The sequence below is a fragment of the Mercenaria mercenaria genome, chromosome 9 (assembly GCF_021730395.1).
Source record: "Mercenaria mercenaria strain notata chromosome 9, MADL_Memer_1, whole genome shotgun sequence".
NCBI classification, from domain to species: Eukaryota; Metazoa; Mollusca; class Bivalvia; order Venerida; family Veneridae; genus Mercenaria; species Mercenaria mercenaria.
Window position 1 is genome coordinate 7,181,596 of NC_069369.1, and position 27,190 is coordinate 7,208,785.

At 36.3% G+C, this 27,190-nt stretch overlaps 2 protein-coding genes across 5 annotated transcripts in view; both read right to left on the bottom strand.

The window, feature by feature from the left end:
- The window catches only part of LOC128559392 (antiviral innate immune response receptor RIG-I-like), a 36,601-nt gene extending 32,404 nt beyond the window's left edge, over window positions 1-4,197 (bottom strand). For both annotated transcript variants that reach the window (XM_053550775.1, XM_053550774.1), the window contains exon 1: window positions 3,828-4,197. The gene's annotated coding sequence lies outside the window, so the exon portion shown is untranslated. The remainder of the gene's footprint in view (window positions 1-3,827) is intronic.
- Window positions 4,198-18,368: 14,171 nt separating this feature from the next.
- LOC123547708 (ATP-dependent RNA helicase DHX58-like) overlaps window positions 18,369-27,190 on the bottom strand; it is a 48,058-nt gene continuing 39,236 nt past the window's right edge. For all 3 annotated transcript variants that reach the window (XM_053550778.1, XM_053550779.1, XM_053550776.1), the window contains 7 exons: window positions 26,041-26,203; window positions 25,290-25,385; window positions 23,766-23,938; window positions 23,134-23,272; window positions 22,504-22,731; window positions 22,133-22,300; window positions 18,369-21,364 (listed from right to left, as the gene is read on the bottom strand). In XM_053550778.1, the coding sequence (XP_053406753.1) occupies window positions 20,730-21,364; window positions 22,133-22,300; window positions 22,504-22,731; window positions 23,134-23,272; window positions 23,766-23,938; window positions 25,290-25,385; window positions 26,041-26,203 (1,602 nt within the window). In that variant the 3' untranslated portion in view covers window positions 18,369-20,729. The remainder of the gene's footprint in view (window positions 21,365-22,132; window positions 22,301-22,503; window positions 22,732-23,133; window positions 23,273-23,765; window positions 23,939-25,289; window positions 25,386-26,040; window positions 26,204-27,190) is intronic.

Sequence of the window (27,190 nt, forward strand, 5' to 3'; positions counted from 1 at the left end):
ACAATGGATGATTGAATAATAAAATTTAATTTCATAAACAAATTTTACTGTAAAAATTGAAAACATTAAAACTAAATCACATATTAGTAACAAATCACAGCAGTGTAACGTTTTCATTGTAATTAGGATTAAAAAGTGCATCTCTTTGAGAATTTGTCTGCAATGCAGTGAAATTTTTTTCAAGAAGATAACTTGAATAATTTTTGCCCAAATCTAACCTTATTATAAGTTAAACCATAACCAATGAAAAAATGTTTATGTAATATATTTCTGTGAAAATAGTAACAATGCATCTTGTTAAACATTTAATTTCTTAAAAGAATCCCATGCATCAAATCTAAAATCATTTCGGACGACGTATAAACGCCCCAGTGTATAAATAGTGTTACAGCACCGTTTTTCTGTAAATTATTTCGATTATAATATGTTCTTTTTGCAAATTTTTTATCAAATATGATGGAACTCTTCGCACAAGCATGGCGCCAATAGTAGGTCTTTGTTTATACACGCCAGGACCGGAAATGGTAATAAGTTTTGCGGCAGAGTTCAGTTCGGGCGAAAATAATTGCGAATTATTCTGCAAAGCGAATAACTAACTCAGTATATGTGTGTAAATTAATCAACACATTTTTGCAATGTGACATTTCGTTTAAAACATGCCATTAAGTAAAATATTTCATTAAATTTGAAAGCGCTATTTAAAAAAAGTTTATGTAATATATTTTTGTGAAAATAGTAACAATGTATCTTGTTAAACATTTAATTTCTTAAAAGAATCCCATGTATCAAATTTATAAGAACGTTTTAGCCTAAAGCAAACATAAAAGAAACAACTGAAAATATCGGTATGTAGAATATGATACCATTTTGCAACTTCCAGTAATAAATCTAATAGATAAACAAACATTCCCATCCGTTACAGATGTGTACTTCTGATCTATACTTCGTACAGATTAAAACTATCCCCCTAACAGTATACAGGCGAGAGGAACTATACCCTGTCCAGTCCATGCATGTGACTGATGATGAATTTCTTTGCAAGTTGAACACGAAAAGCTCTAGTATTTGGCATGGATTGATTTAAAATTACAATGAACAAATTGTACGATTCATATTTTTGATAACTGATGCAGTTATGTTTCTAAACGAAAGAAACTTTTTCAGTTTTAATTAGTTCTAAAAATTTGATATAATTTGGATGAAACCAATAGTATCTTTTAATGTACTGATGCCTCAAATCCGTATATAGAGAGCACTCAATAATAAATGGTATTCATCCTCCAATAAATTACAAAAATAAAAAAAACAACATTTTCTTTGATCCAAGTGTATTTTAAGTAATTTTATATGAGTTATAAATCTCTGAAAGGACAAAGTTGTCAACTAACGGCGACTATTGATCTTTTGAACGTTCTTTGCGTACGCATTCCTTGGGTGACATCATTTATCACATGTTTGACGTCGCGGGAGTGTAATAAAGCCATTAAATAACAAGAGCTGTCCGTAAGACAACCAATGCTCGACTATTCGAATTATTGTCACAGAAGCATGAAAATGTTAACCTAAATGTTAAAATATCTATAGCGTTTCAATCCAGTATCTGCATTAGTTTTGGAGATAGTAACTTGCAAGCAAAACTTTAACCAGAAGTTTTGCTCAAAAGGGGACATAATTTGCATGTCAGAGTTATAGGACTTGATGCAATCAACTAGTTTTATTTCCCGGAAGGCACATGTGAAGTTTCAATTTAATATCTGCATTTGTTCTGCAGATAGTAACTTGCACGCAAAACTTTAACCAGAATTTTCTTAGTCTAAAAAGGGGCATAATTTGCCCAAAATACATGTCAGAGTTATGGGACTTGACCAAGTGAGGTTGGTAATTGATGTAGAAAAATAAAAAATAAGTTTCAAATATATATGCCTTTAAGTAATAGCTGTGTGTACTTGCACGCAAAACTTTAACCAGGATTTTCAAAGTCCAGAAGAGGGCATAATTTGGCCGAAATGCAGGTCAGAGTTATGGGACTGGGACTTGATGCTGTCAACTAGTTTTATAACCCCGAAGACACATGTGAAGTTTCAATTCAATATCTGCATTAGTTTTGGAGATAGTAACTTGCATGTAAAACTTTAACCAGGATTTTCTAAGTCCAAAAGGGGGCATAATTTGCTCAAAATACATATAAGAGTTATAAGACCTGACCCAGTGAGGTTGGGCAATTGACCTGGAAAAAGAAAAAATAAGTTTCAAAGCTACACCAGGGTGAGAAGAATAGCTAGACTCTTCTTCGAATAGTCGAGCTAAGAATGATAATACACTAGTGTAATAAAGCTTTGACGTCGACGTCGTTTATAGTGTAGGAGTCGTTGGTCAAATTGCTTTGTTTATATAGTAAAAGAAAGTAGAATTTTTGATATTTCCACAGGAAAAGCTAACATGTGATAAAAAGAATATTACATTTGTGACTTTCAATACTGAATTTATTAAACTCGTTGAATAAAATGGATATATAAAATGCACTAATATCATACGACGACGTGACAGTGGCCAGTCGAACGTTATGACCCCTTGTTTTTCTTCCATCTTTTAAGGCTGATATAATTATGCTCCCCTTCAAAGGAGGGGTATATTGTTTTGCAGATGTCGGTCGGTCGGTCGGTCAGTTGGTATGTAGACCAATCTGTTTCTGGAGGATAACTCAAGAACGCTTGGGCTTAGGCTCATGAAAGTTAATAGGAACATTGATCATAACAAGCAGATGACCCCTATTGATTTTGAGATCAGTAGGGCAAAGGTCAAGGTCGCAGTGACCAAAAACAGTAAAACGGTTTTCGGATGACAACTCAAGAATGCTTGGGCTTATGATCATGAAAGTTGGTAGGGTGGTTGTTGATGACTGGCAGATGGTCGTCTTATTGATTTTGAAATCATAGGTTAAAGGTCAAGGTCACACTGACCCGGAACAGTTAAACGGTTCCCGGATGATAACTCAAAATTATTTAGGCCTATGATCATGAAATGTGACAGGGAGGTCGATCATGACTAGCAGATGACCCCTATTGATTTTTAGATCAGTAGGTTAAAAGTCAAGGTCACAGTGACCCGAAACCGTTTAACGGTTTCCGGATGATTACTCAAAAATGCTTTGGCCTAGGATCATGAACATTGATATGGAGGTTGATCATGACAAGCAGATGACCCCTATTGGTTTGCAGGTCAGTAGGTCAAAGGTCAAGGTCACAGTGACCCGGAACAATTGAACGGTTTCCGGATGATAACTCGAGAACGCTTAGGCCTAGGATCATGAAATTTGATAGGGAGGTTAATCATGACCAGCAGATGACCCCTATTGATTTTGAGGTCAGTAGGTCAAAGGTCATGGTCAGTGACTTAGAACATTTAAGCCATTTCCGGACGATTATTTGAGAAAGCATGGGCCAAGGTTCATGAAAGTTAATAGCGAGGTTGATCATGATCAGCAGATGAGCCCTATTGATTTTGAGGTCAGTAGGTCAAAGGTCAAGGTCACATTGACCCAGAACAGTACAACTTTCGTGTACAGTGACCAAATAATTTCTGTTCCTTTTGCATATACTGAATGCATCAAGGGGGCATTTCGTGTTCTACGAGCTCTTGTTCGTAGATATACAATCGTTGCAATTAATTTATTAAAGGAAACAATTTCGTTCTAATATTGAAACAAATGTTAGATAAGATGAAATCACAGAGAGATCACAGTTAAGGGGTTCTTTATAAACTACTGAAGAAAGAAGACTGTGGGAGTATAACAAGAGCACGAGGATAAATAAACAGTAGAAACGTACAAGAAGGTATGTAATATACGTGTAGGAGCTATATCACTCCGTTTAATCCTTCACCCTCTGTCGTTAAATCCACCCACTTGAGTATAGTGTGAATAAATCTCACCGGGTATCCGTGTATTGGCATGTTTTAAAGCTAATGAAAAACAAAAATAATAACACATTTGGTCTTAGTGGCACTGAAATCACTTCACGGAATAATTATAGCATAATTTTATATTTTTAGTCCTAAAATATAAACGTACTTTCAAGTTTAGTTCCGGTATAACTTTATGATCACTATTTGCAGTAAACGTCGTATTGTATTTTAATTTAACATTTAGTCTAACATAATATAGCTCTATTCAAGGTATCTGCTTACTCTAGCTATCGAATTGCCATTCACATTTGGTATTGGATATTATTACACGTTTGACAAATGCAAACGGATTTTAACCGGTGAGATAAAATATCACAAATAGAATCTTATCTGAAAATCCATAAACACACTGGCCATAGCTTTCGCAGAAGCGGTGGTTCCAACGCAGCGGCGGTGGAGGATTCGTCGCAGAAGCGGTGGAGAAATATGGCCGACTGACTACATTTATGCTGTCATCGGTACGTTTTCTAATGACCTTTTCACGTTTGAGTGAAAACAACCGGTGAAACAGGAGCCCACATGTGTACTCTTCCAACCAGAAAAACTTGTTCCGTGCAATTCTTTGTAATTAATGTAAACACTTCTGTACAGTTTGGCGAGTGACTGCCGTTTTTGTAGAATTCGCATTAAAAATGGTAAAATCTTGTACAAAACGACCCATGTGCAACGCATTACGGTGTATCTTGTTTCTTTAATGTTCGTTATGGACTTTTAACTTAAGTAAACAGCATTTTCCTGGGATTTTGATAGGGCTAGGTCCATGAACTCACTTTGACATCAGCAACAGAAACTTAATGTTTAGTAAACTAATCATATACTATTGATTTGCACTTCAGTTCTGTGGAATGCACACACGAAAATCTTTATTTTAAACCATAATTATTTTACTAAATCAACTGCCAAATAATAAAGCCCTGTTCTTTCGTACTAAATACACCTTCCCCCCCCCCCCCCCCCCCCCACCAATTATGATTATTGATATTAAAGTATGAAGGTTTTCTTCATTTTCCTTTTCCCTTATTATATACAAAATATCAACTGACAATTTCGATTGTTTGATTAAATGCTTACCACATACGACATCATAGAACAGACCAACTTATCTAATATACAAACTGACAGGGTTTCTGCTGTCCCTTTGTTTTGGCCCCCTAATATCGAATTCGAGTTTGCATTTGAATGGGGGCGGGGGAGTATTCTCCAACACACTGCACATGCTGCAACCATTTGTCATTTTTATAAGTTTTTAATCATGTTTTAGCATATTTAAGTATGTTCCCAACTACAATTTTTCTTCAGTTTTTATAACAAGAATAACTGAAATGAGTTGATTCCTTGTCGTCCTCTTGGCACTAGAACAATGAGTTAAAGGTCTCTTAATATGTTGGATTGGTGCTGTGATAGTTTTCAGAGGAAAATGAAGTTTTTGTCTTTCATTTTTTGTAACATTTCTTTCTGCTTGTCCGTAGTTAGTGATTTGTACTCTGTGTCTCCATTTATCTTTCAATGTTAGACTTAAACTTAGAATCATCAAGATAAACATTACTGAAGATAAGGCCATGAATGTGGCGTATGGCGTTAACAGGCTTTTCTTTTGATTTGACCTGGTAACTTAGTTTTTGACCCCACGTGACAAAGTTTCGAACTTGACCTTAGAGATTATTAAGATAAAAATTCCATGCACAATGTGTCTAATCATGTGATCGCACTACGTCATTTTGAGCTCGAACGTGAAAGTACAAAGGTAATCAAAAATTGAAAATCAGGGCGTAATTTTTTTTAATCTATATATTGTGTTTATATCGTGCATATGATTCGAAACCTATTGGAAAGAGCTATCCTCACGGTTTCCCCACCAAAGGCTTTTTGTTTTAATGCTATTCCTGTTCAGTTGACTTGCACATTGAGCGCACACTGTCGAAATTGGTTGAACAGGAATAGTGTTAAAACGAGAAGGTTTTGGCGGGAAAATTGTAGTACTGGGACTAGCACTTTCAAATAGGTTTCGAACGATGTACATGATATTAACACAATATATTGAGTAATAAACTTACGCCCTGATTTATTATTTTTGTTTACGTTTCCACTTTCACTTTCGGGCTCAAATTTAAATCACGTAGCGCGATCATGTGATTGGGCATACATATGCAAGTTTGTATCAAATCCAAGCATAAATGAAACCTTATATGACTGAGAGGGCCAGAATAGAAAATTTGCCTCTTTCAGGGGTAGTATCTCTTGCAATCTGACTAAGGTACATATCCTATTACGCTACGCTTAGAATCTGAACACGAGCTATTGATAAACACGTTCTGACGACCCTTCCGCAAGCCAATCAAAAGCTAAGTTACAACATTCTGCAAGCCTTGGTTTTTGATATCTACAATTCTTATGTCGTAAGAGGTCGGATAGTCGGTTAGCTCAGTCGGTAGGGGACTTGCTCTGTTAGCGAGGGTCCCGGGTTCGTACCTTGGACTGACTGCAAATTTTTCTTACTCTTTGACATTCGAACAAGTCGTCAGCTTGGTAAAAATAAAAATAGTTTTGCGAAAATAAAAATAGCAATATAGGAAATCCAAAACATACAGAAGACGAATGTGAATGTGTTGTTCTCAGATCTTTGTTTAGAAAATCAGGTACTTTAGTCAGATTGTATCTCTTGAACATATGATGGAATCTAGCTGGTTTTCAATAGGAACCGAGATCTTTGTGACTTAATTTGTGTGTAAATGTAGTTAAAGTCGAAAGTAAAATGCCATGGCCATCATGTTCATAAGGTGAACATTTTAGCTCCTTCAGGAATTAAAATCTGTTGAAAATCAGGTCTATATCGTGTTCAAAAGAAATTGTGGACAGACGACGGACGGACGACGGACGAAGGGCAATCAAATAATCTCATCTTGTCACTAAGAAAAAAATCTAAACTTTTTCCTTGACACTTTAAGATGCGTCTAATTAAAAATAAAAGGATATTGTTGAAGAAGAGGTAAATTAGCCTACTTGTAAAAAGTCTTAACTCCAGTAACACAGCTGCTGAATGGCATTTTGTTAAGGTATGCTACATATTTGTAATTGTATTTAGTTAAGTTAGTTTATCATACGATGCAGAAGTCGCATGTGATCAAATTAGAAAATTAATATTGTCACTTGATATTATGTATTTACGGATGTGCAAATCGATGTCATATTTATTCTACACTTTCAGTTTCTGCTGCTTTCTAATGTCAAAGTGATTTCATGGCCCTACCCAATCAAAATTCTGGGAAAATGCTGTTTACTCCAATTTAAAGTCAATAGCGAGCATTAAAGAAACAAGATCCACCGTAATGCGTTGCAACTGTACCCACCGCACACTGCGTTGGAATGATTTTTGGTTGACCATTTTGTATGCTTACAATGAAAAATCGCCGATTACGGAGAAAAAGTTTTTGCTTGACAGTGTCGTACTTACATTTTGGTGCAAACGTGCTCAGGGGTCGTTTTGTACAAGATTTTACCATTTATGATATAAATTCTACAAAAACGGCAGTCCCTCGTCAAACTGTACAGAAGTGTTTACATTAATGACAAAGAATTGCACTGAACAAGTGTTTGTGCCTGGAAGAATACACATGTGGGCTCCTGTCTCACTGGTTGTTTTCAGTCAAACGTGAAACACTCGTTAGAAAAAGTACCGATGAAAGCGTAAATATAGTCAATCGGCCATATTTCTCCACCGCTTCTGCGACGAATCCTCCACCACCACTGCGTTGGAACCACCGCAAATCAATAGTATATGATTAGTTTACTAAACATTAAGTTTCTGTTGCTGATGTCAAAGTGAGTTCATGGACCTAGCCCTATCAAAATCCCAGGAAAATGCTGTTTACTTAAGTTAAAAGTCCATAACAAACATTAAAGAAACAAGTTCCACCGTAATGCGTTGCAATTGTACCCACCGCACACTGCGTTGGAATCATTTTTTGTCGATTTTTTCATATGTGTGTAATGAAAATTCACCTGTTACGGAGAAATAGTTTTTGCTTGACAGGGACGTACTTACGATTTGCTGCAAACGTGCTCATGGGTCGTTTTGTACAAGATTTTACCATTTTTAATGCGAATTCTACAAAAACGGCAGTCACTCGTCAAACTGTACAGAAGTGTTTACATTAATTACAAAGAATTGCACGGAACAAGTTTTTCTGGTTGGAAGAGTACACATGTGGGCTCCTGTTTCACCGGTTGTTTTCACTCAAACGTGAAAAGGTCATTAGAAAACGTACCGATGACAGCATAAATGTAGTCAGTCGGCCATATTTCTCCACCGCTCCTGCGACGAATCCTCCACCGCCGCTGCGTTGGAACCACCGCTTCTGCGAAAGCTATGGCCAGTGTGAAATATCACAATTCGTTAAATTTATCTCGTACCGAGCCAGACAGCGTATGTACTCGGCAAGGGCTTCACTAAAAACCAATGGTCTAACTGGAACCTACATAAACGAGGATCTTACGAGACAGCGCAGCTTCGCCTTTTACACTGCACGGGTTTTGGTCAAACGTAAGAAACTCAACAGTTGCTGGACATCAGATGGTGTAGTGCTAGTGAAGGACATTTATGAAAACATTCACCGTGTAACAAGCAGTGATGATCTTGCAAATTTTGAACATTGCTAAAAGTTGTGTTGTTGAAACTTTTTAAGTACATACCGTAGTCACAATGTGTAACGGAACATTAAATTTTGGGTCAAAACCATGACCGTTATAATTGACTGATACGCTTAGAGCTTTATTTGATATATATAATCCACTAAAGTTTTGCATAATGGTCTTGGTTGATAGATATTTACCTGTGTTTTTGTTAGCACGTTGTAAATTAGTGCTTATTATAAAGGTATGCACATAGTCTAACATATTTGAGTCTGAGTGATATCAAGACTCGTTTTGCTTGTACGTAGTAAAATATTTTCATTTTAGGTGTAGACGCATATTTACCTGTTTTCGCTATACGTTGTAAAGTACTGCATATCATAAACAGTATGCACACATTTAAGTCTTAGTGATATCATAACTCATTTTGTTTGCACGTCGTTAAATATTTTTCATTTTAGGTGTCCAGGCTGAGTAAAGTACTCGTAACTAGTTCTCATCAAGACTTTACTTACTAGAATATTTTTTGAAAAAAATTATACCTTTGACAGTATTGTCTCGAAGTCAATGCGTTTATTTGTTGATGGAGTTCTTTATACGATCGTTTTCACATGTTTGTCCATTTTGAAGTATTGACCAGTTCTTGCTTAATTGTAAATGCTGACTGTTTACTGCATTGTTGTTTTATAATCGGTAGAAACACAGCAATAGTGCATGAGTGCTATGCATGAACGTTATTTGGCTTTGAACCTTTCGGTCAGTCATCTACATCTAATACTAAGAGACGCCTGTCTATAGTTTTATAAATTACAATATCTAATTAGTCATATCATTGAAATGTTTAGCTGACATATAAAACTATAATATATAAATCTTATCGTTTTTTAAACCAAGATCGCGCTAGGTATATTTGTATATACTGATATTCTGTCTAGTACAACTGAGCCTCAATTCATAATAATATTCACAATATTTTGATCCGTTTCGAAACTTTTATCGGTTTATGAAGCCTTTGCCATTTAAAAATAATTTACGCATAGTGTTCTATATGTATATACTACTTGTGTACAGTTTTGTATGAAAAGTTTTGTTTGCTAGCTGTAAATAGTTCTTATTACAGAATTTATAATCAAAATAAGATGTCTCTGCGATATCGAAACTTTAATTCCATTTTTGGCAGTATTGTTTCGAAGACACTTTTATTTATATGTTGATCAAGTTTCTTATAATTATATCACTATTGTTTGTCTATTTTCAAAAGTCGATCAAAATAGTACTTGTTAACTGTTATTGTTGACTGTTTCAGTACATATTTTACTTTTATAAAGTAGAAACTTAACACTTTTGAATGAGTGATATGCATAAATGTTTATTGTGTTTATTACTTACCTATGATCTTCATGCAATACTGTGAGTAGACTACCGATATACACACTTTTATAAATTATCTAGTTCGCGTATCATATATACTGTACATAGGTGCTAAGCACGTGATGCTCATTGAATATTCATAGTTATTTCTGATAGCCTGTCTGGCCTTAATTCCATAAATTTACAACACATACAATTACAATAAGTAATGTACAAATTAAAATTAACAGCTTTAACTGTAAAATGATAAAGTATGATTTACGCATGATATGGTTAATATAAAAGGCATAAGTCTACAGTGTGTAATATCCTGTTTAGTCGTCGTTCAAGTTATATACAGCACAGTTAATTAGCGTACACTTGCGTTGGTAAAATGTTGAAATACTACGCATTTAAAGATCATCCATACTACTTAATGAAACTCATATTATTTTACTATTGTACATGTTCATGATATTACTAGAACACTAAAATATCTGATTTATGGCGCGATCCGAACAAATTATTTAAACGCACATCAAAAATATAAATTATGTAAACTATAAAAGATATAACAGAGTATTTATTTGATTAGTCTATGTGTAACACATCTAAAAAAAACTTTTCTTCTCACAAAACATCTCATTTACTTTATCACCGCTATTCGTTCATCACCAATTTGATGGCACCTATTTCACCTCCAAATCTTCGCAAGAAACAATGTTTTTCAATTTAATCTTACTCATTTCTTCTCTTTTATGCTTTTTCCAACGGATGAACACGCACAATTTTCATTTTCATTGCTGGATCTCTTCATGTAACTTGCAACGACTATGTTCTCTCATATTGGTTATTTTCAAATTCCTGTGCCTACTGTCAACTATAACATGAGATCGATTAAGCAGTCTTCTTTAACCAAAATGAGAGTTTTTCGTATTCACTTCATGTTTAGATTTCTTATTTTACAAATCTTATTATTCATATCCGCCTACATCACCTATGTTCCTGTTTGCATTAGACTGTGTATTTATGACAACGACTTGACTTTCAAAACAATATCTTTACCTATTCACCGCCGTTTACATCCACCTGGTAAGAATCAACATTTAAATGTTATCTTTTCGCTCTGTCTTGTCTGTTCAATCATATTGCTTTTTGCCTTTGTTCAATTCTGGAACATTTCTGCTATCATCCTTCTGTCAGGTGATGTCCACAAAAACCCAGGACCTGTATCCAGTAACTATAGTACGTCACCTACATCATCTGTCTCATCTGATAGTGAATATATTGATCTTTCTAGGAACCTTTCTTTTGTTCACTACAACGTTCAGAGTTTGTTTCCAAAACTCGACACGCTCTACACCGAACTGAAGGATTTTGACATCCTCTCTTTCTCAGAAACTTGGCTTGGCCCACATATTCCAACTTCTGATCTAATTCTTCACTCGTTTGCAAATCCCGAAAGAAAAGATCGCACAGACAACTATGGTGGAGTGATACTTTATGTTAAAGAATATATTCATTATAAAAGGCGCCATGATCTTGAAATTAATGGTACTGAATGTATCTGGATTGAAATTGTACTTTCCAACAAGCATATTCTATTTGGACTTTTTTACAGACCACCTAATACTGACCCTGTTCATCACGCCTTGATTGTCGATTCTATGCATCTAGCTATTGATACGGGGATTGAAAATATTTTAATTATGGGCGATTTTAACTTGAACGTAATGAATACTGCTGCCTTGAGAAAAGTTCATGATATATGTTCTCAATTGTCTCTACATCAGGTTATAGATTCGCCTACGCATTATACTGAGTCATCTACCTCCATAATCGACCTCATTTTCACCTCAAGCAAACACCTTATCCATTCTAGTGGTGTTGGCGATCCTTTTCTTCCTCAAGATGTACGTTACCATTGTCCTATCTATTGCTTATTCAACTTAAAAAAGCCAAAGAGGTTATGTTTTTATCGTCACGTTTGGATTTTTGAAAAGGGGAATTATGGTCTTCTCAGACAATTAGCCTCAGAAACTGACTGGGAATCTAAAAAAGATGATGATATTAATGTTTATGCTAACAATATAACGAGTGAAATTACAGACATAGCAAAACAATGTATTCCAAATAGAAAAGTTCTAATACGAGAAAATGAACCACCTTGGTTTAAAAATGAATTGCGATTGCTTATTAGAAAAAGAAAACGTCTTTATCGAAAAGCAGAGCACACCAATTCGCCATTTCACTGGGAAAGATTTCGAAATTTGAGAAACCAAATTACCTCTAAAATTCGCGAGGCAAAAACACAGCACATTGACAACCTGGCCGCAAAGTTAAAACAAGAAAATCGGAACACTAAGAGTTGGTGGACCTGTCTTAAATCCTTCATTAAACCTCCTTCATCAGTCTCTATACCCCCACTTTCCTCTGGCGATAACATTATATTCAATGACACTGATAAGGCAAATCTCTTAAATGACTTTTTCGTTGCCCAGACTCGAATTGATGAAAGACGAGCCCCCATTCTCCCTGATTTGCCTGATATTTCTTATCAAACTCTGGATGACATAACTATTACTCCCAGCGAGGTGAAATTGGTACTAAAGTCACTTCCTCTAGGGAAAGCAGCTGGTCCAGACGGAATTAACAATCGTATACTTCGTGAACTTTCACATGAACTGAGTAGTCCTCTCAGCTCTCTCTTCAACTATTCAATTCAGATCTCTCAGGTTCCTGACACATGGAAGGAAGCAAATGTTTCTCCTCTTTTTAAATCTGGCGACCCTTCATTAGTTAGTAACTATCGCCCTATATCCCTTATCAGTACTGTCAATAAAGTATTTGAAAGAATTGTATTCAAACAGACTTTCAACTTTCTTCGAGAACATGATATTCTTACTCCTTTGCAATCCGGTTTTGTTCCTGGTGACTCTACTGTCAACCAACTAACATATATCTATAACTTATTTGCACAGGCTATTGACTCCGGTAAAGAGGTCAGAGCTGTATTTTGTGACATAAGTAAGGCCTTCGATCGTGTCTGGCACAAAGGACTTATTTTCAAACTGAATTCTGTAGGTATTTCCGGACGTGTTTCTTCTTGGTTCTCTTCTTACCTTAATAATAGAAAACAAAGAGTTGTTCTTCCTGGTTGTAAATCGTCTGAAAAGTGCATTACAGCTGGTGTTCCACAAGGGTCAATTCTCGGGCCTTTACTTTTTCTTATATATATAAACGATATAGTACTAGATATCCAAGCGAATATTAGGCTCTTCGCTGATGATACTAACCTTTTCATTGTAGTAGAAGATCCTATCACTGCTTCAACTATTTTAAACTCGGACCTGCAGAATATAACTTCATGGGCAGAAAAATGGTTGGTAAAATTCAATCCTTCGAAAACTGAATCCTTACTGATATCACGTAAAACTCACAGAAATATTAATCATCAGCCAATCAGAATGCAAGGCGTACAAATAAACGAAGTCCGTAATCATAAACACTTGGGTATCAATCTCTCGCATGATCTGCGGTGGTCCACACACATTGAATACATTAAAAGTAAGGCTTGGAAAAGAATCAATATTATGAAAAAACTAAAATTTCAGCTTGATAGAAAATCACTTGAAGTCATATATATATCTTTTATAAGACCAATTCTAGAGTATGGAGATGTATTATTTGATAACTGTACACAGAATGAAAAACGAGAGCTTGAGCAAATTCAACAGGAAGCGGCAAGAATAATTACTGGAACAACAAAACTTGTATCCATTGACAAACTCATGACAGAGGTTGGTTTAGAATCTTTGGAAAAACGGCGATACAAACACAAACTTATTCTTTTCTTTAAAATGAAAAACAATCTTACCCCACAGTATCTTTCAGATCTTGTCCCTTCGTCAGTTGGCAGTGAGCATCGCTATCCACTCAGGAATGCAAACGACACGCAAAACATCCTCACACATACTGACTTCTATTACAAATCATTTTTGCCTTCAGTTATCAGAGACTTCAATGCGCTCCCACTTCAGACACAAAATGCTCCAACGGTTGCATCATTCAAGCGAATGCTAAATAACGACCTACCAAATGTCCCCAGCTTCTTCTTTTCTGGTGACCGTAAACTGCAGATCCTTCACACAAGATTACGCACTCACTGCAGCTCTCTTTCCTCTGATTTATTTACCCAAACTTACGGTGGCACAGAGGTGACATTCGCAACACTTTATTTATATTGTGGCCACAACTTAGTAAATCAAGGCCTCAATTTAGTAACTTGTGGCCACAAGTTACTAAGTTATTAAATTGTGGCCACAATTTAGTAAATCGTGGCCTCAGTTTAGTAAATTTTGGCCACAATTTGATAAGTTGTGGCCACAATATAATAACTCGTGACCATGACTTATATCAGCCAATCGAGACTATAAATAGATGGATAGACAAACGGACAGATGAATAGATTGGATGATACCTACGTACCAACCTACTTATTTATTTGTCAGCACTTCCGGTCGTCTATCTATCTTCCATTCCTGTCTTACCCTTTGCAGTGACGTAGACATTTTATGCGTCCATTTCGTATGGTTGCTGATTTCTGCCATTTTGCGTTATCTCCCTGCGACCCTTTTTGAGCGAAAACACGAGATTTAACGATTTAAATGCGGGGAAGCAGGCTGAAAACTCTCTATTGAGTGGGGAAGCGGAGCGAAAGCACGATAATTACCGGGGCCACGGGGTGAGAATTAGTAGCTGGTATGTCAGGGGTGGGGAGCAAAAACACGATAATTAGCGCTGCTTAAACATAGTATTTCCGAACCGCGCCCCGACATCCAGTTACCAAATTTTACCCCGCGATCTTGTTAAACATCATGTTTCTGCTCCTTGCTCCCACTAAATATCGAGTTATCACGCCGGACACCCGCCATTTTAACTTATAAATTCCACGTGTTTTCGCTGTGCGTGGTCACCAGGCGAAAACTCGTTATTAAACGTTTAAGCAATGCTAATTATCGTATTTTTGCACCGCGCCCCAGACATACCAGTTACTAAATCACCCTTGTGGGGTTTCGGCCTGCGTTCTCGACATTTTAACTTGCTAATTCTCGTGTTTTCGCTCGACGGGCCCGCGGGCTGAAAATATAATTTAATTGGGCTAAAACGCGATTGGCAGAATTTAGCATCCTTACAAAATGGACGTGAATAAAAGTGTCTACGCCCCTGCAACGGGTTAGACAGGAATGGAAGATAGACAGACGGACAGAAAGACAAATAAATAGGTAGATAGGTAGGTACCATCCAATCCATCCGTCCATCGGTCTGTCCCTCCGTCGATCCATCCATATATCTACCTTTTATTCCTGTTTAACATTTGCTGGTACGTAGACACTTTTGTGCGCTCCTATTTTGCACTTCTATACAGCAGCGAAGAAAAAACATTCGTTTCGATTGGCTAATTCTGTCATTCCGCGTTTTAGCCCTATTAAATTATATTTTCGTCACGCGGCCATGTCGAGAAAAAACACGAGAATAAACAAGTTCAAATGTCGAGAAAGCAGGTCGAAACCCCGCCAGGGAGATTTAGTAACTGGTATGTCTGGGGCGCAGGGCGAAAATACGATAATTAGCGCTGCTTAAACTTTTAATAGCGATTTATCGCCTGGTGACCCCGCCGGGCGAAAACACTTGAAATTTACAACTACTAATGGCAGGGGCTCGGGGTGATAACTCGCTTTATAGCGGGGGCGAGGAGCGGAAACATGATAATTATCAAGATCGCGGGGTGAGATTTAGTAACTGGAATGTCGGGGCGCGGTTCGAGAACACTACGTTTAAGCAGAGCTAATCATCGTGTTTTCGCTCCCCATCCCCGGCATACCAGTTACTTATTCTCACCCAGCGACCCCTGTATTATTTCGCTCCGCGTCCCTGCTAAAATAGAGTTTACAACCTGCGTCCCCGCATTTTAACTTGTTAAATCTCGTGTTTTCGCTCGTCAGGTTTGCGGGGAGATAACGCAAAATGGCAGAAATCAGAAACCATACGAAATGAACGCACAAAAATGTCTACGTCACTGCAAAGTGTGATACAGGAAGGGAAGATAGACGGACGGAAGTACAAACAAATAAATTAGTAGGTAGGTACGTAGGTACCATCCAGTCTATTCATCCGTCCGTCCGTCTATCCATTTTTTATCGTTTCGATTGGCTAATAAGTCGTGGTCACTAAGTTGTGGCCACAATTTAATAAGTTGAGGCCACGATTTACTAAGTTGTGGCCACAATTTAATAAATTGTGGCCACGATTTACTAAGTTGCGGCCACAATTTACAAAGTTGAGGCCACGATTTACTAAGTTGTGGCCACAATTTACAAAGTTGAGGCCACGATTTACTAAGTTGTGGCCACAATTTACTAAGTTGAGGCCACGATTTACTAAGTTGTGGCCACAATTTAGTAACTTGTGGCCACAATTTACTAAGTTGTGGCCACGAGTTACTAAATTGTGGCCACGATTTACAAAGTTGTGGCCACAATTTACTAAGTTGTGGCCACAATTTAAATACAGTGTTGCGGATGTCACCTCTGTGCCACCGTACAAACTTCTTTCCAAACCTGTGCGCAATGCCTGTATAGAAAATGATCTGGCTAAGTGGAAACCTTTTGTCAAATAACAAGAAGGCTATTCCCATTTTCCAGTTTTACTACGTCTGTTCATCAGAATCGTGACGTCAAGTTTTGATTGCGTCATACGTTTATGTTCCCCATACGACAACTCACAGTACAGTTGATACGTGAAATTTAGTCCACCTTTATAGACATGATAATTTTAACAAGGTTTGTAAACGTTTAACTGGCGACAGCCAGTATAATTTCGGGTCCACAAGATCTCTTCCGACCAGTCCAAGTTTTTCTTACAAATGAAGCTGGAATTATTAATCTCATTATGTCAAATTATACAGGGCTAGATTTCTACTAATATTTCCACTTGGATGCTTAATGTGTCTATAAGCCCCAGTATGAGACTAGGGCATGTCTTACAAGGATACCATAATGTAAATAAGTATCAGCCTCGGTGGTCACGAGTCATAACCTATGATCACAATTATGTGAGTGGAAAATATCTCTATTGTACACGTATATTTTAGTAATGCTTAAATCTATATCTTAATATCTATCAAAGGGATACGTGCCCCCGACTAAAATACAAATCTATCCAAGTGGGTTGTTAAACAAAGGTCTGTGAATGACCATAAACCATATCGGACTGACAAAGAAGGAACATAAGATTTTATTTTAGATCTATACATAATACGTTGAACTGTAAGAAAGCATTAAAGTACTGGAGTAATGGTTTTTAACATCAGTAGCAATTATCTTCGAAGATTCGAACGAATTCGCATTCTCGCATTGCAGTTGTAAAATTTTAAATACCGAATAAAACGTCTATAAACGGAATAACAAATACGCATCTATAGTAGATCCTTCACTGTATATTACGAAACAATCAAAGGGCTATAACTGTGCATCTCTGTGTCCACTGAAAACCAGGGAGTCATACGAGAGTTGAAAATTAGAGTTCAAACTGAACGGTTTCACATTCTAGGTCAAATCAGCAGGTTTTTGCATAAACTTCCTTCGAATGATAGTAGTTCGTGCTGTTTAGCAGCCATGATGACAAAACAATCAAGAGCACCGCCTTGCGGGTGCTGACGCTCATCTCATTTTTTTGTATAATAGAAATATTGTCCTACCCATGATTTTCTAAGTCCAAAAAGGGCCATAAATCTGGCAAAAAGCAGGACGGAGTTATGTTTCTTGCTGTATAGGGTCAGCTTATGATGATGAACAAGTGTTGCAAGTTTTAAAGCAATAGCTTTGATAGTTTAGAATAAAAAGCTGACCTAAACATAAAACTTAACCAAGAAATCTGATTTTCTAAGTCCAAAAGGGGCAATAATTCTTGCAAAAAGCAGGATGGAGTTATGTTTCTTGATGTACTGGGTCAGCTTATGATGGAGAACAAGTGTTGCAATATTCAAAGCAATCGCTTTGATAGTTTAGGAGACAAGTTGACCTAAACATAAAACTTAACCAAGAAATCTGATATTTTCTAAGTACAAAATGGGCCATAAATCTTACAAAAAGCAGGATGGAGTTATGTTTCTGGCTGTACAGGGTCAGCTTATGATGGTAAACAAGTGTTGCAAGTTTCAAAGCAATAGCTTTGATAGTTCAGGAGAAAAGCTGATCTAAACATAAAACTTAACCAGGCAACGCCGACGCCGACGCCGATCAAGTGATGACAATAACTCATCATTTTTTTTTCAAAAAATCAGATGAGCTAAAAATGATGCTGAAGCATGTAAATGCACTGTGATGCTTAACATGTGACAGAAGTAAGTACAACACAATACAACGTTCTGGTAACTGTCTGTAATAATATGTTAGATTCCACATTTAAATAAAAATAATTGTACAATACATTTTTAATGCAGCGCTTTTACATGTGCCACAGTTTAATTTCACAAAACGCCTTTAATATACATACACAGTTATCAACATGTCTACACCGAAACAGATCTGATAAGTCTTTTAATTAACATATAAACCTGATTTTCATAACGTTTGTTTCATATTTGTAAACTTATTTTAGCAAGATATATAACTTAATGACATAGCATATTTTCTAGCAAACGATTTGGATGTACTCCATGCTGATTTGTTTCTATCATTGTGTTACATTTATCAGTTACATTTAGCATATTTGGCCGTTTACTTATCGAAATATATTTCGTTAAGTGAACAGTAAAATACAGTCTATGTTACACGTAACACAACAAATCATAATATTAACCAAATTTAGCCATCTTGCCTATGTTACGATTTAGTTTTACATTTTGATAAGAAGTGTACAAATGACGTATTTATCTAAATCAAACTAATTTGATGAAGTGATAGTAAAATATTTATGGTATTCTTCAACAATAAACACACTGAAAGCAAGATAAAAACTGTCTATATATTTCAGGCGTGAAATAAAAGTTCTTCCCTGACATCTCAGTTGAGGAAAATCTTAACTAAAAGCTGGACGGGGAGCTATAGCGCGTTACATTCCGCTGTAATACGAAAAGTATGTCAGAAGTTGTAACCTATATGTTTTGAAATGCTGTTGTAAAAAATGAAAACATCTATTTAAATGACTGATTAAATTAAAACCATGCTATAGATATCAACGTTTCTTATCCCTAGCAGAAATTTCCTTACTGTTATAATACTGGTCATTTATTTGCAGCCTATATTAAATAATTAAGACATTTATGAACGTGAAAATAAATTTTATATATGAAATATAAAAAACAGTTAATTATTAGAATAAATAACAAAATGTAATCATATATACAGTTTCTAGAACAACTGAAAAAAAATAAAGAATAAATAAATATATGAAAGACACTGTAAAATACTTTTACTTAACCTACTGTTAATGAAATGCACTTACCAAAACAAATCTTAGAAAAAATGTCAGTACTACGTCTTTTTCGAGTCTATGCATGCAGATTTCCAGAGCTTAAGGTGATCACTTAAGTTCAGTAACAACAAACTGACTCAAACATGCGGTTATAAAAAATATAGACAGATATATTCATGAAAATCAGAACCAGCAAGCGTGGTATAATTAAACGGGAACATCTACTTCGTTGGTAAAGAAGTCATGTGTTTTACTTTAAAACAAAGATATGCCAGAAAACAAACAAGTCTAGAACTTACAACTGAACATGTTCAGATTATCTTTGTTTGTTATTATTTGATTTAAAGCCGTTTTTAACAGTATTTAGGTTATGTAACGGTCGGCAGTTAACCTAACCTGTGTTCCTGGACTCAGTACTAGTACAAACCTGTTCTCTGCACGTAACTGCCAACATCCTTACAAGAATAGGAGGTGGAACATGAATGATTTCAGACACAAAGTCTTATTGTCACAGAGAACATACGCCTTGCTCGGGAATCAAACTCGGCCCAACAATCAATAGATCTGTGCTCTTCCAATTGAGCTAAGCGGACGGACAAATTCAGATATACATCGTGATAAACCATTAGTAAATTGTGTTCGACAGAATTTGCATGCAATACTTCCACTTCCAAACTACAGTCTAATTGTCTCAAAAACAATTTCTGGCAAAATAAAGAAAAGAAAAAAAAAACAATATTTCTTAGACTTACTACATTTGCAAAGCCATGGACTGACTCGAACCTTCTTCACCAATGTGAAATCTGGTATATGATACAAAAATGAAAACAATGACTTAACTTTAAATAACGTTTCTGATATTAAAATGTAAACGAACGCCGTTTTGTAAAATACTGAAGCAGTTAACGATCTTACATAAAAAGCAACAAGACCTTAATATGGCCGGCAAATTAAATGTTGTAAATATCAAGGCTTGCAAGAGTCCTCACATACTGGAAGGAAAGATACAAGCGACCTTATTCTTATTTAACTATTACATAGCCATAACAAGATCATCTGTACGTGTATGTATAATTTGACCATCATTTAACACACCAAACGGTATAATTTATCTTTAATGATACATGTTAACATGATTATACCACTTATGGTCCTATTTTTATGTTCAGAAGATGCAGTTAAATCATGAAAATGAAGAAATCATCCTAACCAAAAAATTCGTACATTTACGAAAATAAATTTTGTCTTGAAGTCAGGGCAGTTTTTATAAAGTTGTACCGCTACATTCTGTTATTAATATTTTGCCTTATTTACATGTCCCTTCTTCGTCTTTCAACAACATCTCGAAGATCTTCCAACGTGAACGGCTCGACCTCAAAGTTTGCCTTCTTCCATTGCTTGAAAGTATTGCCTACACCGTTTCTACTGACAACTCTAAAATTCTTTATTTTCAGCAATGGAAATTCAGCATGTTTGTACTCACAAACGCCACCTAGTTCTCTTTGGCAGTCGGGATTTCCACAAAATATAGCACCATCGAATTTCAGTTCCTCATCAATAAACCTTGGATGCGGATTGCGGAAAGAAATCAGCCTCTCAGAAACTTCTTCATCAACAACCACATGATGAGCGCCTTGAATTTTACGTATGTCAGATAAAAAGCAAATAAAATGATTGCAATTAAGACATCTGAATTCTTGTTCAGCGTTTGTCATATTAGCTCGACGTTGTTCTTGTTTAAGTTCTTCTTGGAGTTTTAGTTTCTCTTGCATTTCTCGCAGCTCTCTTTCCCAAAGGTTTGGATGATCTTCAATGTAAGCCTGTAGTTTTGGTACTATGATATTCATAACTTTTTCTAGCAATGCATTCTTTTCTTCTTTCGCAACAATCCATGAACCTTCTTCTGTCAAAACATAATATCTGCTGTCTTGCTGTCTTGCGCGACCTTTTAAATATAAAGCATGACCATTTTTAAGACATAAAGGAACATAATACATATTAAGCTTATTCGTATCTATTTTTGCGTTCAGAGTCACACCGAAACATTTCACTCATACGGCGACTTTTCCAGCTTTCTGATGCTGGAAGAAAGCCTCAGGTGCCCTTCCAGGTACTGTCTCTGACATGGGCGAACACCTGGGTAGAAACACCGACCTTCCGTAAGCCAGCTTGATGGTTTCCGCACATGAAAAAGTCTGCTTCCAGCCAACATCGATGAGCGGCAAATTATTCGAAGTCAGCGACATTTACCATTCCCATCCCCTTTTTATTTAGTTTATAGTCATTTACTTTACGTATATTGTAACCCAAGGTCTACAGCACAGATAAATGCCTTATTATAGACACCTCGTTCCTGGTGGTATTCACCGCCACTAGGGTATAAGAGGACTGTTGGGTGTCAACCAGTAGAGCTACAAGTACCATTTACCAACTATTTACCAATGCTCATCTCTTGGCTACCGAGGCATTATTTAAGCCCAATAAAATGGATAACTATAAGAATTTAAGACAAACGTTATCTGGCTAAAATATTCAATGTAAAGTATCACTGAGGTTGTAATATTCATCTATCTACGAGATAAAATCAGAAAAAGAAAACATTAAACTTAAAGAGGTTTCATGGGAAAGTCTGTAATACACCTATTATATTGTGATAGATAAAAAGATGTTCCCAAAATACCATTAATAGTTATAAAAGAAAAACAATATTTACCTCTTGATTGCAGCCGTACAATTTCATTAGTGACATGCTCGTACCTAATGACGAGATTGCATTTTGTTATGTCTAATCCTTCTTCTGCTACTGATGTTGCGATGATTATTTTGTGACGCCCGCCTTTGAAATAATCCAAAACGTCTTTCTGGCCACATTTTGTCATACCTATTTGGTAAAATATTTGAAATAATCATGAAAAGGAAACGAGTATATTTTTTTGTATATCTAATAACTCTAGCAAATATGATCTGAAAAGCCAGCGGATACGTTTTCAAGACCGTTTTTGAACTGCGTTTATTATCAAATAAAATTCAAAGTATACGACGATTTCTCAACTTTGCAAACAAGCGACTTAGAAGATTACCGACCTCCTACTGCTTTTGCTGCTGCCTGTCCTACAAATTCTGAAGCATTTAATGCATCTAATGGTTCAGTTTCTTTCATCCAATTCACTAATGCCTGTGCCAGTTCTCGGGTCTTCACGAAGATGATCCCTCGAGCATCCTCATTTTGGTTAAAGATACGCATTACAATTTCCTCCATCTTCAACAGCTTAGGGTTTTCCGGCTCATCAGTAAACTTATTTCTTTTAAGATCTATGGAGAAAAAACTTCTCGTCTCAATCATTTCGTATAATAACATAAAGAGTATAGCTGTATGGGAATGTTTTTCATAAAAAAGATGCCTTATAATTCATAGAAAGTAACTTATTTATTAATTATATGTAAAATATTTTTGAAAGCAGTATCTGCAGCTTACATGATCATACAGGCATTGTTTCAGACATGGGCGAGCACCTGGGTAGAACCACTAACCTTCGGTAAGCCAGCTGGATGGGTTTCTCCGATGAAGAATTCTACACCCAAAAGTGAGGTATCGAACTCACGTCAGTAAGAGTGAAGTGATTCAAAGTCAGCAACCTTAATACCTCGGCAACGGAGGTCTCCTTTAACGCACGTATGTCATCAGAATTAATTTGAATATCTTAATTAACTCACTGTCATACAGTTCCAGTAGCATTACATCTGTTTCATTTTTCGGAATGACTTCTCTTTCCTCTTCCATAAAATCCTCAAGGATTTGTTCAGCATCTTTTATTCTAGCATCAGCATGGATTAGCAATGCTTTATTATAAACCTAAATTGAAATATCATAAAGTTAAGACAGATAAACATTAAGTTGTATTACATGAACCGCAATAAATGAATTCTAACTCGGACTAATAAAACGCGTTGTTACACGATCGGAATAAATATTACCAGATATCTAGAATGTAGTATCGCCTTGAGTGAATTTTACCTGGCATCGATCCGGTCTGACAAATTCCAAGAGCACAAGGTACTTTCCAAATAGTGTTATAAAGACCCTTAAATATTTTTGCTTCTATTCCGACAGAAACTGACTATAGTCATAAACTTCTCTGAAACAAAGATCATGGACACAAATGAAAGCAGACATAGCACTGGGGAAGTAGGAATCAGATTGTCACCACGTGCAGTCTGTCAGTTCGCATTTTTTGTCAAGTGTAGGCCATATTTTGACAGAATATGTATTTGTATACCAAAACAAATCGTACCGGTTAAAATAACAGATTGACTTTGATTCTTGTTTATTTTATTATTCTACAAACCTCTAAATGAATACGACAAGGGTTCATCATCCTCCGGACAGTATCAGTCCCCAGTCGTCCTAAATCCTTTTTGAAAGCACTGATCCACTGGAGAAATTTCTCTGAGCCTCGGGAAGATGGCAAACGGCAAGATGTTCTAATAAAAGCATCACGTTGAGGAATGGTTTCCATACCTTGATATAAACAGTATCACTTCTTTTTTGTATGTTGTTCGTCTTTTTAGATTGGACATTAAACAATTTGATATCAGAAGTCAAACGAATTTACCGTATCATGTCAAATAAAAGCGTTTTCAGTTTCAATGCAATTTCGAAGTACATAATATCATGCCAGAGTTGAACAAATAAGTATTTAATTTTGTTCATTTCTTGAATATGAAAACCAAACAAATTCAACTAGAGCTGTCACAGGAGTGACGAATTATACCCCCACAATATGGCCTTGTCACAGAACTAAGCCAATGTCAAAGCCAAACTTGCTTGACCTTTGACCTACTGACCACAAAATCAATAGAGGTCATCTGCTAGTCATGATCAACCTCCCTATGAAGTTTCATGATCCTCCGCCCAAGGGTTCTCAAGTTATTGTCCGTAAAAGGTTTAAATGAACTTTGACCTTTGGAAATCAAAATCAATATGGGTCATCTGCTTGACATGACCAACCTCCAAATTAAGTTTCATGATCCTCCGCCCAAGCATTCTCAAGTTATTGTCCGTAAAAGGTTTAAATGAACTCTGACCTTTGGAACTCAAAATTGCTTGACATGACCAACCTCCAGATTAAGTTTCCTGATCCTAGTCCCAAGCATTCTCAAGTTATTTTCCGAAAACTGTTTAAATGTTCCGGGTTACTGTGACCTTGACCTGTAACCTAATGACCTCAAAATCATTAGGGGTCATCTGCTAGTCATAACCAACCTCCCTATCAATTTTCATGATCCTAGGCCCAAGCATTCTCAAGTTATCATCCAGAAACCGTTTAACTGTTTCAAGTCCCTGTGACCTTGACCTCTGACCTACTGACCTCAAAGTAGAACTTAACCTGTATTTCATGGTGTTACACCTGTGTACCAAAATTTATGATCCTAGGCCCAAGCATTCTCAAGTTATCATCCGGAAATCATTTAACTGTTCCGAGTCCCTGTGACCTTGACCTCTGACCTACAGACCTCAAAGTCGAACTTGACCTGCATTTCATGATGTTACACCTGTGTACCAAAATTTATGATCCTAGGCCCAAGCATTCTCAAGTTATCATCCGGAAACCGTTTAACTGTTCAGGGTCACTGTGACCTTGACCTTTGACCTACTGACCCCAAATTCGAACTTGACCTGTATTTTCTGATGTTACACCTGTGTTACAAAAATTATTTAAATTGGTCAAGCCTTTCTTGAGTTATCATCCGGAAACCATGCAAAACCAACCGACCGACCGACCGACCAACCGACCGCCAAGCTCACTCCTATATACCCCACAAACTTCGTTTTGTGGGGTATAATAATAACCTTATTTAGACTAACTTACTTGGGTGTCCTATCATATATTCATCTATGATATCCATTATTAGCAAAATTGCATTTCGATACGTATCATTTACTCTCTTTCTGGCCGCAACTATTTCTGCAATATGAAAAAGAATTTTAACAACATGAAAGAATTCAATCGCATGGATAAAAGACGATTATTTTTCAAGACATACTACTGGTGGCCATGTGTTTTTTTAATCAGAATAAATTGAACAATATTGGTAATGAGTCCCCCAAGGAAATTTGCTAAAACAATTAATTATTTCAAAATTGGCTTTGCATTTTCTGACTTTTGAAGTTCCCATTATATACACATATGGAAAAGTGACCAGGACAATTATCTGAGCATGGGGCATTACTGCTTTAGACAAGAATATATTTTTAAAGTTCCAACTGTATACATATAGACAAAAGTGACCATGTCCCCTGGCGGCCATATTTTTCAATGATCGGAATAATTTGGAAAAAAAACGTCACCCAAGGAACGTTTCTTTCATATTTTGAAATCCAGCTAATGGTTTCTTGGAAGAATTTTTAATTTGTTCTTTTCCATTCCCATTCAATAAAATTCTTTGAACAACTTTGGTAGAGACATCAAGGTCAAGTTTCCTCAACATCCACCAAACGGTTTCAGATGGACTCTGTCGTTTGAAGAAATTGGGGACGGACGGAAACTAAATAAATATGAAAAAGAAACATTATGAAATGTATCATTTGATGTACAAAATAAATATGAAACTTTGATTTACCCTCTACAGGATTGTTTTCGTGTCGTCTTAGTTCCTCTTTGTTTCTCCTCACAGTACACAAGAATTTGGCGTCCAGATTTGCTAATAAGCTCTTCATGTGACTCATCGCAGCATCGTGCTTTGTATTTCCCCCAACACCAAGAGATGCTGTCAGTCCAACAATCTATAGTTGAGTTTTATTGCATGTATCATATACAAGTTTAAATGTAATGCAGAGGCAAAAAGTCAAAGTTTTTATAATAAAACAATCAAACACGTATTTTTGTCCATTCCTATGCAACACTGGGTTTGAATCAGATACTTTACAGAGTACGAGGCACGTACACTTCATTCTAAAGTAACTGGGTGTTACCCTTATACTTTTTTATGATTTAAGCTAACGTCTTTTGCCTACCTATGATTTGTAAATCGCTCTTCACTTATTATAATGATAATCCCAATGTTTAAACAGATATAACATAATTATATGCTTACAGTTTTCAACGTTAAGTAATATTTTTACTGTTGAACCCATGCCTGGCCAGTATCAGTCCACTCAAATGGACATACTAGTAAATAGTATTTAGATGCCTATACGTTAGCAGTATTTCTCAACACCCAAGGACAGAAATACTGAATCGTCTGACGTGTTTATGTCAATTCGCGACAAACGCATGCCACATCGTGCAACAATACAGCACTACACGTGACACGACGCACTACAGTGCGAAACGACGCTCGACACACAATATGATGGGCAACAATGCATCAGAACATCGCGACATTAATGTCGGTGTCCCTAGATGAGCAACTTTCAAAGAAATCGTCCTAAATTTCATACAGATAAACTTCCTGCCCCGTTTTCCTATATCTGTACAAAGTAGAAAATGTAACTTGTAGAGAGCTGACAAATTTTATGGAGAAAAACATTCTGACAAGGTTTCATAAAGGTCGCGTTCAATACATGGCTTCTAGAATGTATTTCTCTGATTTGACGTTGTGGCCTAGTTTTTTACCCCAGATGACCCAGTTTTAATTTTGACCTAAATTTTATAAAAACAAACATTCTGACCAGGTGTTATACAGATCAAGTAGAAATAATGACCTTTTGGGTGTTAACAGGGATTTTCCCTAATCTGACCTGGTGATCTAGATTTTGAACCATGATAAT